The sequence below is a fragment of the Phaethon aethereus genome (assembly GCF_964289735.1).
Source record: "Phaethon aethereus genome assembly, chromosome: 3".
NCBI classification, from domain to species: Eukaryota; Metazoa; Chordata; class Aves; order Phaethontiformes; family Phaethontidae; genus Phaethon; species Phaethon aethereus.
Genome location: NC_138576.1, coordinates 28,400,814 through 28,416,012, shown reverse-complemented (window position 1 = coordinate 28,416,012; position 15,199 = coordinate 28,400,814). Strand labels below are relative to the sequence as shown.

At 37.5% G+C, this 15,199-nt stretch overlaps 1 protein-coding gene across 2 annotated transcripts in view; it reads left to right on the top strand.

Moving 5' to 3' along the window:
- The window catches only part of COL21A1 (collagen type XXI alpha 1 chain), a gene marked incomplete at its 5' end in the record, with an annotated part of 91,903 nt that overhangs the window by 28,522 nt on the left and 48,182 nt on the right, over nucleotides 1-15,199 (top strand). For both annotated transcript variants that reach the window (XM_081998125.1, XM_081998124.1), the window contains 7 exons: nucleotides 4,366-4,419; nucleotides 5,334-5,387; nucleotides 7,943-7,996; nucleotides 8,840-8,893; nucleotides 9,983-10,036; nucleotides 10,115-10,168; nucleotides 14,227-14,280. In XM_081998125.1, the coding sequence (XP_081854251.1) occupies nucleotides 4,366-4,419; nucleotides 5,334-5,387; nucleotides 7,943-7,996; nucleotides 8,840-8,893; nucleotides 9,983-10,036; nucleotides 10,115-10,168; nucleotides 14,227-14,280 (378 nt within the window). The remainder of the gene's footprint in view (nucleotides 1-4,365; nucleotides 4,420-5,333; nucleotides 5,388-7,942; nucleotides 7,997-8,839; nucleotides 8,894-9,982; nucleotides 10,037-10,114; nucleotides 10,169-14,226; nucleotides 14,281-15,199) is intronic.

The window sequence follows — 15,199 nt, the reverse complement described above, 5'->3', positions numbered from 1 at the left end:
TGTCATTTATGTTGCTCAATGACTCTAAAAGCTTTTCAGTAAGGAAGCGTGGAGTGCAGTTGTCATTGCCTTATCAGTATGTCCTCTATTTTTATTTTTAATTTATATTTGTCTGATGTGATACACCTATGAATGCTGTCTGAACTTTTGTCCTTTAGGCATGCAAGTGCATTGAAAATATACTTCTGAAGTTTACTCTGCTATTGGACCTAAAAGTTCTTTGGAATTAATACTTGTCATATGTCCTTGCCCAATTTTTTCCCTATGGGTAAACTAACTTTCATTTTTCAGCAAGGCTCTTAATTCACTGATGACAACAGTATTGCCATTTGGTCTGTGTAATTTATGTAAGTTCTTTGGCCTAAGAAGTCTGGAACTTTTTCCCTTACATTTTATCTGTGATTTTTTAAAATACCCAACCATCTGGAACAAAACTAAGCATCTCAATATCTTGCTGTTTATCACTTTGCCTTTACAGATTTTCAGGCACTAGAAATCTATCAGTACTGTTCCCACCCACAACAAATTGAGAGGGAGATTTTGTATAATCCTGATTTCAGTTGCACTGATGTAAAATGATGAATAAGAATATAAACAAAGTGCTGTGGAGTAGTGCTGACGGACAACATTGATGAAACATGAAAGGTGGGATTCAGTATAACACACTACATTTAGTATTTACATGTGAGCAGAGACACTGGGTGTCTAAATTCCTATTTAGACATAAAAACAACTATTTAATTAATATACCCCAAGAGGTAATTTTGTGTTGCCCATGCTGCAGCTTGAAAAGGATGAATGCCTCACAAATATTTTGTGCCACTATCTTCTAACACTGGATGGGTGTCTAGGGAATCTCAAAAGACAGGAGCTGCCTATGTTTAGGCAACTGGATTCAAAACTGAGTATCAAATTCAGGGTTAGCTATAATACTTTTCACATCATTTGTGTGTCTTCTCAAAAGTTCATAAGAGAAGACCAAGTCCAAATAAAAAGAATTCTTTTTGGTGGCACATGTAGTGCTTTCACCTTATTTCAAAGTAAACCATCAGTTCTGAACTCATCTGCGTGAATTGAAAAGGGAATTTTCATTTCTGTCCCTTTACTTAAAATGTCAGCTATGGCACAGCTGTTCTTGGAGCATATGTGTATATGTCACACGTACTCCTACTGAGGGCTTTGAGGTTACAGAAAGAGGATTTGAGCTGAATTTAGTGCAAAAAAATTGTAGGCATTAGCATATAGATTGATGATCCATACTGAAAAAGGAGTAGTGATACAAACACATGTTCAGTTTTTATGAAAGCCAGTTTTTGTAACTTATAGAAGATGTTTTGAACTTGTCCAGACAATTACTGTGTTATTTGTACCGAACAGTGATTCTCATTTTTGTGACTTTCATAGAATCAGAGAAGAATTTGGGTTGGAAGGGACCTTTACAGGTCATCCAACCCCCCTGCAATGAGCAAGAATATCTTCAACTAGATCGGGTTTCTCAGAGCCCCGTCCAACCCAACCTGGAATGTTGCCAGGGATGGGGCATCTACCACCTCTTTGGGCAACCTGTGCCAGTGTTTCACCACCCTCATTATCACAAATTTCTTCCTAATGTCTAATCTAAATCTGCCCTCTTTTAGTTTAAAACCATTACCCCTTGTCCTATGGCAACAGGCCCTGATAAAAAGTCTGTCCCCATCTTTCTTCTAAGCCCCCTTTAAGTACTGGAAGGCTGCAATAGGGTCTCACCGGAGCCTTCTCTTCTCCAGGCTGAGCAACCCCAACTCTCTCAGCTGGTCCTCAGAGGAGAGGTGTTCCAGTCATCTGATCATTTTGGTGGCCCTCCTCTGGACCCTCTCCAACAGGTCCATGTCTTTCCTGTGCTGAGGACTCCAGAGCTGGACGCAGGATTCCAGGTGGGGTCACACCAGAGTGGAATAGAGGGGCAGAATCCCCTCCCTCAACCTGCTGGCCATGCTTTTGATCCAGCCCAGAATATGGTTGGCCTTCTGGGCTGCAAAGTGCACATTGCTGGCTCATGTCCAGCTGTTCATCCACCAGTACCCCCAAGTCCTTCTGGGCAGGGCTGCTCTCAATTCCTTCATCCCCCAGCCTGGATTGATACCAGGAGTTGCCCCAACCCAGGTGCAGGACTCTGTACTTGGCCTTGTTGAACCTCATGAGGTTCACACAGGCCCATTCCTCAAGCTTGTCCAGGTCTCTCTGGGTGGCATCCTGTCCCTCAGGTGTGTCAGCTGCGCCACTCAGGTTGGTGTCATCTGCAAACTTGCTGAGGGTGCGCTTGATCCCACCGTCTGTCATTGATGAAGATATGAAAGAGTACTGGTTCCATTACAGACTCCTGAGCGACTCTGGTTGTCACTGATCTCCATCTGGATATTGAGCCGTTGACCACTACCCTCTGGATGTGACCATCCGACCAATTCCTCATCCACCCAACATCCACTCATCAAATCCATATTTCTCCAATTTACATAGAAGGATGTTGTAGGGGACCATGTCAAAGGCCTTACAGAAGTCCAGATAGACAACATTGGTGGCTCTTCCCGTGTCCACTGATGTAGTCACTCCATCATAGAAGGCCACTGTTTTGGTCAGGCAGGAATTCTGTGAATTTCCTTTTGAAGCTTCTCTGTTCCGGCTTTCTATTAAACAAACATACTGACAACGTGTTCGATTTGCTCTGAAATCACATTACAAGATCTAGCTCTGAGCTAAATATGCAATTTTGTAAGCTGAAAACTCTTCTGCTGCCCTCCATTCATTTCATGAATTTTGAAATTCAGTTTAGCCAGGAAATTGTCCTCCTCTACTTCTTCCTCTACTCAGTTAGAAGGAGAAGGAAGGGAAATTGCATTTCAGAGATCTAAAATGTGAAATAAAGTTTTATTTATATAGAATTATATCCTACAGGAAGTCATATAAACTTTTTGCTTTTTTTGGAAAAGAAATAAAAGGATAAACTTTTAAAGGCATTTTTAGGCTTCATGAATTCTTTCAGCTACTCAGGAGGCTTATAAGCAATCTGGGAATGCTACACTATTTACAGTTAAAGCTCAATTTGCTAGAACTGCCTCAAGCACTAAAAGTGAAATGCCTGATAAAGGATCCATGTATGACAGAGACCTAGAATTCTGTTTACTTCTATACTAAACATTACCAGCTGGCTTGTCGGGCATCTGCTCAAATGTCTTTTGGGAAGAGGGCACAGCAAGTACTCTCTTGTATCTAACCCAGCAAATAATTTTAGCTCTGTTTGTTATTACAAGGAAACTCTTGACTGATTTAAAGAAGAAATCAGACATACACATTGCCTTCCTTGTATTGAAAAGATTCTACTAGCTCCTTTTTACCATTGTGGAAATCCCCCCATTAAATTTTGTGCTCAGTTTTTAAGACTGAAACTCATTTAGAAATAGGATTATGAGTTCTTCCAGTTCAAATCAAGATTAAATTCTGGGTATTTGAAATTGTATAGTCCATTTTATGGGATTTATCAAATTTCGTTTGGACTGCCTGTTGAAAGGTCTAAGCCAAATAGCCTTAGAGTTTTATAGGACAATTTCTCTTCTTGGTTTTATGTTTTCTCAAAAAAACCCTCTTTCTAGCTCATTTTGTCCATTGAAATGACATGTTTATAATGGAGCTAGGAAAAATTTGTATTCTTCAGTTACTTGCCTCTTTTAAAGGATTCTTCTAAAGCACTTGTTAATTTTGCATAAAAACTGGATTTTCAACTTGTGAATTATTTACTATTTCTTTTCGTAGTCCCAGTCATTCAAATTATTTTTTTACTTGCATAGCCTGTTACATACCTTCAAGTTCATAGCTATGTGCTTAATATTGAGAATGGAATTTTTATTATTTAGAGATATTATAAAACTAGCTGCATAATGTATTAGAACATGCCTTGTTTGTTAAACCTTATTCCTATAACTGGAAATAAGCCTTTAAAAGTCCTGGCATTTGTCAGCTATTTTTCTTGAGGGGGAGAGAGAAAAAAATTGTCTACGTATGTGGGTTAATTTGTTCTTTTTTTTTTTCCCCAGTGGGAAATAAAACAATATGTTTGTTACATTTCCATATAACAATTCTGAAATAATGGATTTTAGCATAAAGTCTGGAGACTGCAAACTTGAGATACAGAGATGAAAGGTTCTGAAAGCTGAAATCTAAATCTCAAATGTATGATTGTGATAGCATTTACTGAAATTTGTAGCCTAAAACAACAGGGATGTGACAACAGTACTCTAATAATCAGAAGGATTGTTTTTTCCTTAAATAGGTGTTTGGAAATTTGTAAATGTAAGTTATGAAAAGTCACAAGTCTTGGTTTCTTTTCCTTAGGGATATCAGGGATCATCAGGAAATCCAGGTATCCCAGGAACTCCAGGGGTTCAAGTAAGTTTCTGTTTCATTCCTAGAATTTGAAAATTTGAGACAAATCCTACCGACTCTCTCCCAGTATCCATTGTTTGTCCTTGAAACTTGAGGCATGGGGAATGAAAAGGGCTCAAGTGATGGCGTAAAGTCAGGGGCTGTTCTTGGGTGAATTGCTTTGGAACTCACGTGGCTTTGCGGTTTTTTGGTAGGCTGACAATTAGACTGCAAATCTAATCATTGCTAGGCAAGGCCTGCAGGAGCAGGACTCAGCTGGGACTTAGACATTTTCATCCCGATCCAAAAGCCAAACAGTAGTTCCTTCCATTTTTCTATGAATCAGTGATCTGAAGCCTTGTCATGGTGATTGATTACCCACAGTTCACATGTCCAGAAGAAGGTTTCAGCTAAAACCCAGACTGATGAACGTGATTTCATTTTCTTTCTTCAATGTATTATTTTAGTAGCCCTTACTGGGACAGTTAACTGGCTAAAGTTACCAGTGCTTTAGTTTCTTGTGACATGATGCAGTCTGGCTGGATAGTCGAGGACTTCCTAATTTGTTGAATTAAGTATCTGAGAGCATGCTGGGACCAAGAGCAACTCTGCAGCATGGCATATGCAAAGGCTGTTTGATGGACATTTGAAATTAAGGGGACATCTCTGGACTAGCACAGGCTGTGTAATGTCCTTTTTTCCTGGGGTGGTCGTTGGTTAGAGTAAAGAATTGTTTTGGTGTTCCTCAGCCATGGGTTATGATAGTATGCCATATTCATACATGCTGGATAGATTTCGTGCTTGGTTCTGCTTTTGTATCCAGTTACCAAAATGCTGTGATCAGCCATCTGACACATCAGTCCCTGGGTCTTTTCTATGTCTCGTTCTGTATCAGACTGTATTTGTATTTGAGCTGTTTTTTATTTTTTCTCCCTTAGGGACCACGTGGCTTACCAGGTATCAAGGGAGAGCCAGGGAAAGATGGGGCTAAGGTAAAAAAAAAAAAAAAAGAAAAAAAGAGTAATAGGTAAAAAGACTTTACTCTTGCCTTTTCTCATTTTTGGTTGTACAGTTAGTAGTATCAATATTTTCACATGAGACTTCTGTGAGAATTGCTTACTAAAAAGGTAATAAAGAAGTAATAAGGATCCTACATTTAGAATGTTACTTCAATTCTGAATCTGGTCTGCTTTATTAAATAAAGCTTATGTAGGCTTTAGCACTGCCAGTAACACCTTCATTGCACGGAATAATTTATATTTAGAAAGCATATCTATGGGGGTACGTGGAAGCATGATACAGATGTGTGTCAGAATGGTTTCTTTCTGTCTCTTTTCACCTTTTTTAAGTAAGCATCTGGATGAGCTAAAAATTTTTTGGATGGCACTTTTTATCAGAAAACACTGACTAATTTAAACCAAAACGTTTTGTGGCAAAATTCTAGCTGAGGTGTAGCCAGTAGTTTGGAGCTGCAGACAGATGTGGAAGCTTATATATAACTCTCTCGGGTAATCAGGATGAACTTGAATCTGGATCTCCTGTATACAGAGTGAATAAACTAGGCATTGGCTATTGGCAAGTCTCATTGATATGTAAATATATGTCTGCCCTACTCTCACACTTCTGCCCTATGTTTAGAAGAGTTCTAAGTTTATTGTGATAAAAACTAGTCTTGTTTTTGGTTTATTAAAACTTCAAAGCCTTTTTTGTAAAACAAAGACTTGTTTTCCAAACAGATTTTACTGTAGAATTCCCTCGAATTTCTTTCTTCTAAAGTTCCCAATATTAAAAGCAGGTCTTAAATTCATCACTGTTCAGCAGAATTCTCAAATGCATGATTAGAGCTGAAAAATGTGCTCATGTGTTCTGTGCTTCAGGCATCTTAACCTAATTGATCTTAGATGCTAATATAATTGATCAGTCAGTATTGGGCCATGTGCAGAAAGTAAGATACTGATGATAAAAAACTCTATTCTCGTGGCAGTGCAGGGTTGTAACAGATAGAATATTTCCTAGTGCTCAGTCCAGCCTTGTTTAAAATGTGCCAAGAAATAGGGCTTCCACCACTGTTTTAGAAAACTTGTTCCATTGTAAAATAGGTCTTGCCATTAGAATTTTTTTCCTGATGATTCAGCCCAAATTTTCATCTCTTAATTTCATCCCATTACTTGTAAAGTTTCTATAGCAACTACTTTAAAACTGTTTCCAGTGCCAGGTGTTTTAATTTATCCAGTCATTGAATCACCACTCCTAAGCAGAAATGGAGGCTCCATTCTTTTCCATTAAGAAGCAATGGATGCATGAATTGTTTATTTTATAAGCTTTGATGATTTTTTGAACTCTATTCTATTGCCTGTTTTCAGTACTTATTTGTTGAGAGATATTTTGATAGCATTAATCCACAAGCTGTCATTCATGTGGTCATGTTCCTGTCTTCTGTGAATATGTTGACAGACCTCTCCAAATCTGCTTAAACATGAATAGTTTTGATAAATAACAGACATGTTTTCTTTTACCCTTTGTCTTAGAACTTGAAATATTATATAAAGTAACTTCCTGAGCATAATTTAATATTTCTCCTTTATGATTGAAATATATTAAACAAATTGAAATATATTGCTCAATATAAAGTTAGGTATTAACAGAGAGAAAACATTGTTATTGTCCAAAAATGACTTGGTGATTGGCTTTTTGTCCTGTGAAGTAGATCCAGTCTACTGGAACAAGCACTAAGCTTGTTTTATTGTTTCAAGTGAGGTAGTGCCAAGTTATAATTTAGCCTTTTGTTGTAATCACTCAAGGGAGCTTGCAGAAAAATTGTCAGCTAAATGTCTTCAGTACCAATAGCAAAAGTTTTGGAATTCCTGATGTCTGACACCTGTGAGCATAATAAAAAGAACTGATGTCTTGGCTTATGTTTTCAGTTGCCAACTGCTTTTACTAACGTGGATTCTTTCTTCCACTGAAATGAGAACTCATTTGTCAAAGGGCCAAAGTTGTTTTATCAGTGTATTTTGGTTTCATTTTTTTTTTTTTAAAGAAAGTACTTAATACCTTATTTTTTAGTGCTTCACTCATCTAGAGTAAGCTGGTGAGAAATTTGATAAGGTCAGTAGATCTTTGATATTTTCAGTAGGAGGTAGGAGCAAAACTATCCCAGATTTAGGGAATTTCCTTATTCTTCGGGAATTAGGAATGGATGGTAGAATTATCACAGCTCCTACAGAGATTTTCAAAGCCCTTTTCAAAGCTTTTTATCCTCTTGTCAAAGGTAAACTGCTAGTTTTGAATCTCCATAAACCTTATTGAGAGATTACAGTAAAATTTATTCTAAAAAGTTTAGTGATTGTTTAATTTTTTCTTTTATGTATTGAATCTTGTTTAAAGATCAACAAACTCTAATCAGTCAGCATACCAATATTATGTACTTGATATGGTGATATAGAGCCTCTTTCCACTATTTGTTAATCATTGAGAATATGAATGTTATTACAGTATATTACCACTATTTTAGATACAAGAATTTAAAATATGTTTGCTCTTTTAGGGTGAACGTGGACTACCTGGTTTTCCTGGATTACATGGGATGCCAGCACCAAAGGTTGAAATTAAATATTTCTTGTTCCAATACTCATGTATTTCAGCTTGATCTATACTTTAATTTAAAGGAAAAAGAAGCTTATATACAATATTATGTCAGTGCATTTGATGAACTACATAAAATGAACAGATATGATGCTGAAATTGAATAAAGATACATGCCATGGGACTTCATTACATACATATTAAGCAATGGAAACGGCCTATTTTTTTCATTTTGTTCTGTTCTATGGGATTCTATACTTGGAACTTTGATTTTACTACTACTTAGAACCTTCTTAACCACAAAAAAGGTCTTAAAAAAATAATATTTTCTTGAAGTCATTCAATTTGAGTGACATCATTGTGAAGGACAATTCTGGTCTAACCCAATGAGTTTTTTTCATGTGCATGTTCCCCAAAACATCGCCAACAGTATCTTTTGCTCTTCTGTGTTAGTACTCAACTGAGTTTACTTCTTGTTTTTTCCAAATTTGTGTTTTAAACTTTTCAAATAAGGTCTTCAGAAGAGTGCAGCACTTTTAAAAGAGCTGAATTTTCATTTAGGTACCTACCTATTTTAGAAACAACCAGAAACTCAGGGTGCCTTCCATTGAAAATAAAAGCATTAACCCAGCAAGCTGTGCATTGTGTCACCAGCAGTGTCGGACATTCTGGGCTTCTCTCCTAGGAAAGGTTGGAAAATTCAAGATTTGCATTTACCATCTTGAGCATATTTTTTATATCAGAAGGAGCTCTTTGCCTGCTTCATTTTATGTCTACTATATGTGTATACTTTGTATATATATCTGTATATAACTACTTCTATTTTAAAAATTAACTTATTCACACACATTTTGTCTAGGGGGAAAGGGGTCCTAAAGGAGATCAAGGAGTGCCAGGAATATATGGAAAAAAGGCAAGTAAATTTATAATCATAAAATAAAATGTTATTGGTATCTGTGGGGGGGTGACCTTGGCTTGCTGCCTGGCTGCCTGATACCTCCCCAGCCTCACTCTCATTCCACTTCCTCAACACTACAGGGGGAGAAAATAAGGTGGAAAAGCTTGTGGGTCCAGATAAGGACAGGGACATCACTTACCAATTACTGTTATGGGCAAAACAGACTGAACTTGGGGAAAATGAATTTAATTTATTGCCAACTAATATAGGTTTGGATAGTGAAGAAAAAAAGAGAAAAACTAAAACACTTTCCCTCCGCCCTGCTTTTTCCCAGGCTCAACTTCACTCCTTTATGGGATGGGGAATGGGGAGCAGGGTAGGGTTCCTCTCTGCTCTCCTTCTTCCTCACATATCTCCTCTGCTCCAGCGTGGGTCCTTCCCACAGGCTGCAGTCCTTCAGGATAAACCTGCTCTTGCATGTGGTCTCCGTGTGCTGCAGCTTGGCTACCACAGCTCCACCATGGTCCACTCCACACACTGCAGGAGAATCTTTACATGGGTGCCTGGAGCACCTCCTGCCCTCCTTCTCCACTGGCCTTGCTGTCTGCAGAGTTACACAGAAATGTACATGAATCATATAACCAAAAGGGAGAGCGGGCGAGGAGTGGGGGCAGTGAGGAGAAGAGCACATGAATGGAGTGAGACTGATAGTGGCCTGGAAGAGAGATATTGCTTTAATCTGTAATTTGTATAAAGCTGGGTATGCTTGTATGTAAATATTTATATTTCAGAGAGCATATTTTGGTCATCCAATGTTAACAGTTACATTTTCATCTGTCAGTACATTTTCTTCATGTATTTATTGATCTAGAGTTTTATGCAATTTGAAAGAGGGGCTGTGTTCACATTTCTATGTTTTAGAGCATATTTATGTTTCTGTAACAGTGGGTAGTTATTAATAGACCACTGCCTGTGTTAAGAAAGAAACAGTTCTCCCATACATTTTCAAGTAAAAAATACCATACATGAATTATAGGTTAAATATGCTGAACTTGCAGCATAAACATTGAGCACTACTTACTTTTCTTTTGCTGTATTTCCTAGGGTTCAAAAGGAGAGAAAGGTGATACGGGGTTTCCAGGAATGCCTGGGCGATCTGTAAGTTTTGTGAAGACAATTTGCCTTTAACTTCCGCTTGTTAATTCACCTACTGATGACTGTTAACCATTGCCGCAGGGAGACCCTGGCAGAAGTGGGAAAGATGGATTACCAGGAAGTCCTGGTTTCAAGGTACGCACAAACGTATATTCATATCTTGCCAAAGTCTTCAATAGCATCGCTACAGGTCTAAATATACCCGGTTTATTCTGTGTCGAATTACTGAAAAGCAAAATAATGTGTGTTACTAAAGGTTTACTGCAGTCAATGGGCAGACTTCATTGATTTCAGTTGATTTGTGAGCAGGGGCAAAGCTTTAATTAAGGTGTTAGTGATCATCAGATATTGTTTATACTGTGTCTTCTTTATCCTGTTTGTGTTTCTCTAACTCTGTGAATCTGTTAATGAAATTTGTATACAACCATACGCTGCAGAACATACCTGTTGTGTACAGTTAAGAAGGAAGTAATCTAATTATTATTATTCCTTTTGAAGGGAGCTGGATGAAAGTTAGCGAAAAACACCTTCAATATTGGATTCATGTTTATGTTCATAATCTCTTCACTGTGCAGTGCCCTTTATATTTAATTTAGAACAGTTTTTCAAGTGGACTAAGTATCTGTCTGCTGAAAAAAGGCTACAGGATCTGATATTTCTATAATGTATTGCAGTCTGTGAGCTCACTGGACGTTTTGTTTACCTGGTTGTTGTTTGCACTGTTCTAATTTGTGAAAAGATGGACTTTAGCAGTATCAGTTTTAAGTTCACAGGAAAATGATTTTATTAATATGGTGTGTAAATGTTCAGTTGAATTGATTTAAAGAAGCTTTTTAACAGCAGCTTTGTTCCTATATTTCTTAATAATAATAATCATAATCATAATTAATAATAATAAAGCAATCTAAGGCTGCTCAGGATTAACGTTCCTTCAGTGTCCAAAAGTGCAAGTGTACTTTTAAGTGCATTTGTCTAACTTCCTATTACTGTAGTAATCTGTGGCATCTGCTGCAGCAGGGAGATATGACACAAGACCTATGAGAGACCTATCTCTAGACAACTTCAGGTAGAAAAACATGTGTAGGCATCTTAATTTGAAGTTAAAGGGGGGAGTTACCACTTACATACAACACTACAGCACTGTTACTCTAAAAATTTCCCAACTTCACTGTATAACTAAGTATCCTGCACTTCAAAAATGTTTTAGGAGAACACAACTAAAATAACAGCCTTTAAAAAGTACACATAAAGTTTAACTTCTATGCTAGGTAAACTCAGTATTTCCTATTTTATTTGTTCTCTTTGGAAAGTCTAATGAAACTGTGCTAAAAGGTAATGGAATAACTTTATTTTATGTCAGATTGGTGTACTGCTTTTTTTTAACTGCCTTTAAGTTTACACCCTTAAAATATGTTAATAAAAGAAGTTGTAAATCTTAACTATGGAAAAAATATTTTCTTATTGCTCATTTTTCTGAAATTATCTTCAGCAACCAACAGCATAACTTTCAGTGGCATAGAAATAATATTTACTTTACTTGTTACTTGGCTTAGTTTTAAATACTCCTACATTCATTTCATTTTGATCTTCAAATCCCATTGATACATGCCTACAAATTGGCATTATTAATATATATCTACAAGAGCATGTGTCTCTGACACTTGCAAATATGTCAGGCAAAGACAATTTAACAGACGTTGTTAAAACACTCAGCTAAGTTTGTGTCTAAGGACGTAGTAGCTACCTCTGTGCCATTAAAGTCAATGGTGGTCTAACCAGTAATGCCAGTGGAGTCTGGAGAGCAATTCAGCTCAAAGGCGTCAGACTTGTAGGTACCAGTTTAATTGCCTACATGAAAGCATCTTGAGATGCATTAATGTCCAAAGCATCCTAAGGGAGCTGACAAACATGACATATGTCCTGTGGAAAGCCAGTGCCTTTCTGGAGTGAGAGTAGAGTAGGAACCCAGACAAGACACCCTTGGGTATCTCAAGTATGACCAAATATCTACATGCAGGGAATGAAATTGAGCTCCTGGGGGCTGGTCAGCTGAATCAAGCCTGCATCAGTTGTATTGACTAGACTTCTGTTGGCTGTGATAGGAGCTTAGTTACCTACATTAATTTATTTCAGATGAATCCTGCTTTATTTTTATATATATACATGTATATTTATATACACACAGATATCTCTGCTAAGTTGGTGGAGAAATTCCTTCTCTGTTACTACAGAAGGTAGAAAAAAATAGGTATTCAATTTTTTCCTCTCTTGTATTTGATAACATGGACAGGTAATAGTCACAGTTGTTTAACATAAAATATTAAGCGTCACTGGTGGCCCTTTAGAGTGAAGTATTATGTTAATAAAGCATGAATTTGGAGAATATTTTGATCTGTTTTTATGCTTGCAAACAATATACAGATAATTCAGTATATTAGTTGTGGGAACCTGTGTACATTTAAACTGAAAGAGATTTTCTTAACTGTTTTCTTAATTTATTTATTGTCGTAAAAAAATGTGACATGCTCATTAGTTTTTATTCATTTTATAATATAATAGTTAACAGAAGCCATATTCTTCATTCAAACATTTTGTCAGCTTGACTTCAACATCTGCTTGCTATAAAACATTGCTTCATTCTGGGTCTGTAATCAAATTCAGAGCAGTAACAAACAGACTGTCTTTGAAGGAAATTTCTGCTGGAGCTTTCCTGTTACAATATTCATTCTGGGAAAGAATGTGGAAAATAAGCATGGCTTGAAATCCAGATGCTACCCATGATTACTTCAAGTCCAGTTTTTGTAATTTTAAGTTCATTATTACCAGATTATTTTTTTATATATATATATAAAATATATAAATTAATGTTTGTGTCTGTTTTATGTGCTTTTGTTTCTGGAATCTTTCTTCAAATATTCAGAATATTTTTGGTATCATACATATTTTGAGTAAGGACATAAAGATTTGATCATATCTGGTACTGCTGTATTCTGGAGTGCTTTGAAATAGTTTTCAGACTATTAGTTGTGCTAACAATTAGACAATAGCAATTCATTACTGTTTTATGCACTTCAATGAATAATTGCTGTTCTGATTCAAAAGACAATTGCCTCATCTCTTTTTGCAAACTGACAGCTGTCTGTTGGACGCAGCATGAAGGAATATCAGATTGACAACACTTCTTACTGTGTTAGAAACTGTTTTTAAGAGATATTTGTTTGATGAAGCCTTGATCGTGTGTATTGTTTTTATATTTTACTTATATCAAAGATAATAATCACAGAATCACTAAGGTTGGAAGACCTTCAAGATCATCAAGTCCAATCATTAACCCAACACCACCATGTCCACTAAACCATATCCTGAAGTGTCATGTCCAAATGTTTCTTGAACACTTCCCATCATGGTCACTCCACCACCTCCCTGGGAAGCCTGTTCCAATGCTTGACCACTCTCTCTGTAAAGAAATTTTTCCTAATATGTAGTCTAAACCTAGCCTGGGGCAACCTGAGGCCATTTCCTCTCATTCTGTTGCTAGTTTCTTGGGAGAAGATACCAACACCCACCTCACCACAACCCTCTTTCAGGTAGTTGTAGAGAGCGATAAGGTCTCCCCTCAGCCTCCTCTTCTCCAGACTGAACAACCCCAGTTCCCTCAGCTGCTTCTCATAAGACTTGTGCTCCAGACCCCTCACCAGCTTCGTTGCCCTTCTCTGGACACACTCCAGCACCTCAACGTCCTTCTTGTAGTGAGGGGCCCAAAACTGAACACAGGATTCAAGGTGCGGCCTCACCAGTGCCGAGTACAGGGGCACAATCACTTCCCTACTCCTGCTGGCCACACTATTCCTGATACAGGCCAGGACGCTGTTGGCCTTCTTGGCCACCTGGGCACATTGCCGGCTCATGTTCAGCCGGCTGTCAACCAGCACCCCCAGGTCCCTTTCCGCCGGGCAGCTCTCCAGCCACTCCTCCCCAAGCCTGTAGCGTTGCATGGGGTTGTTGTGACCCAAGTGCAGGACCCTGCACTTGGCCTTATTAAACCTCATACAGTTGACCTCTGCCCATTGATCCAGCCTGTCCAGATCCCTCTGCAATCTACTATAATCTACTATTTGAAATAAATATTTTTATGATGCACAGGAAGGTCTTTTTTTTTAATGTTGTATTTAGCAGTTGTCTTTATTTTAAAGGGAGAAGTTGGACAGCCTGGATCTCCAGGCCTAGAAGGACATCGGGGAGAGCCCGTAAGTGATTAAATTGCTGACATACTTTTATGTACTGCTTTATTTGTTTTGGTGGGGGTTTTTTTATTTAATGGATATTATACTTCATGTTTCATCCATGTTTATTTGAATTGGTTGATATATCCATTTTTGTAAAAGTGCTTTTTTATTTTCTGATGTTCATCTTTAAATTTGGATTTAGTAAAAGTAATAAACAAGCCTTTAAAGTCAAAGATGCCTGAAAAGAAAAGATTCCTTATATACCAATCGGTAAATATGTTATAAAATTATCTCATTATTGACTTCTTTCCTATTGATACGATGGTATGGTTAGATATTGATAGTTACTTACATGAGGAAAGATTCTGGGTGGTTTTAACTCTCATTTCTGCAACATGGTATATATTCTTTCATATACTTGTTAATTGCACTTTTAAAGTTTATTTTTTCACCGTCTACCTTCGTCTCTCCTTTGTCCAGTTTTATTGGTCCTTGCATCTTGTTACACTGTCCATGTTTTCTGTATCTCTGTTGTTCTTGCTTAGCTGGGCAACATGCTGCTGAATTTTTGTTTTGCTGTTTCCAAAGTCATTGTTCCTTACTGGTGTTTGGGCAGCTCCTCAGGGTAGCTCATTTTTCCTCCTCTTTGTATGTGATAGCTAGGCTTTGTCCTCCTTGTTTCCTTGTTTGGCTCTTTAAGGCCACCAGATTTTTCTAGAATCAGAGGAGCCAAGATTTCTGTAGAAATAGCTGAAAGCTTTGAGTGCTGAGAAAGCACCAGCTGTCTTCAAACCATCAGTAGTTCTTCTGTAGGCCAAGAGCAGTAAATGGAGCTCAGCTGGTGCAACGCTGCCTTCCAGATAAATTACATTCCGAATTACATTTTGAATTGTAAGATAAGGAGATACTGCTTTATACATTCAGAATTTTTTCTGGTATT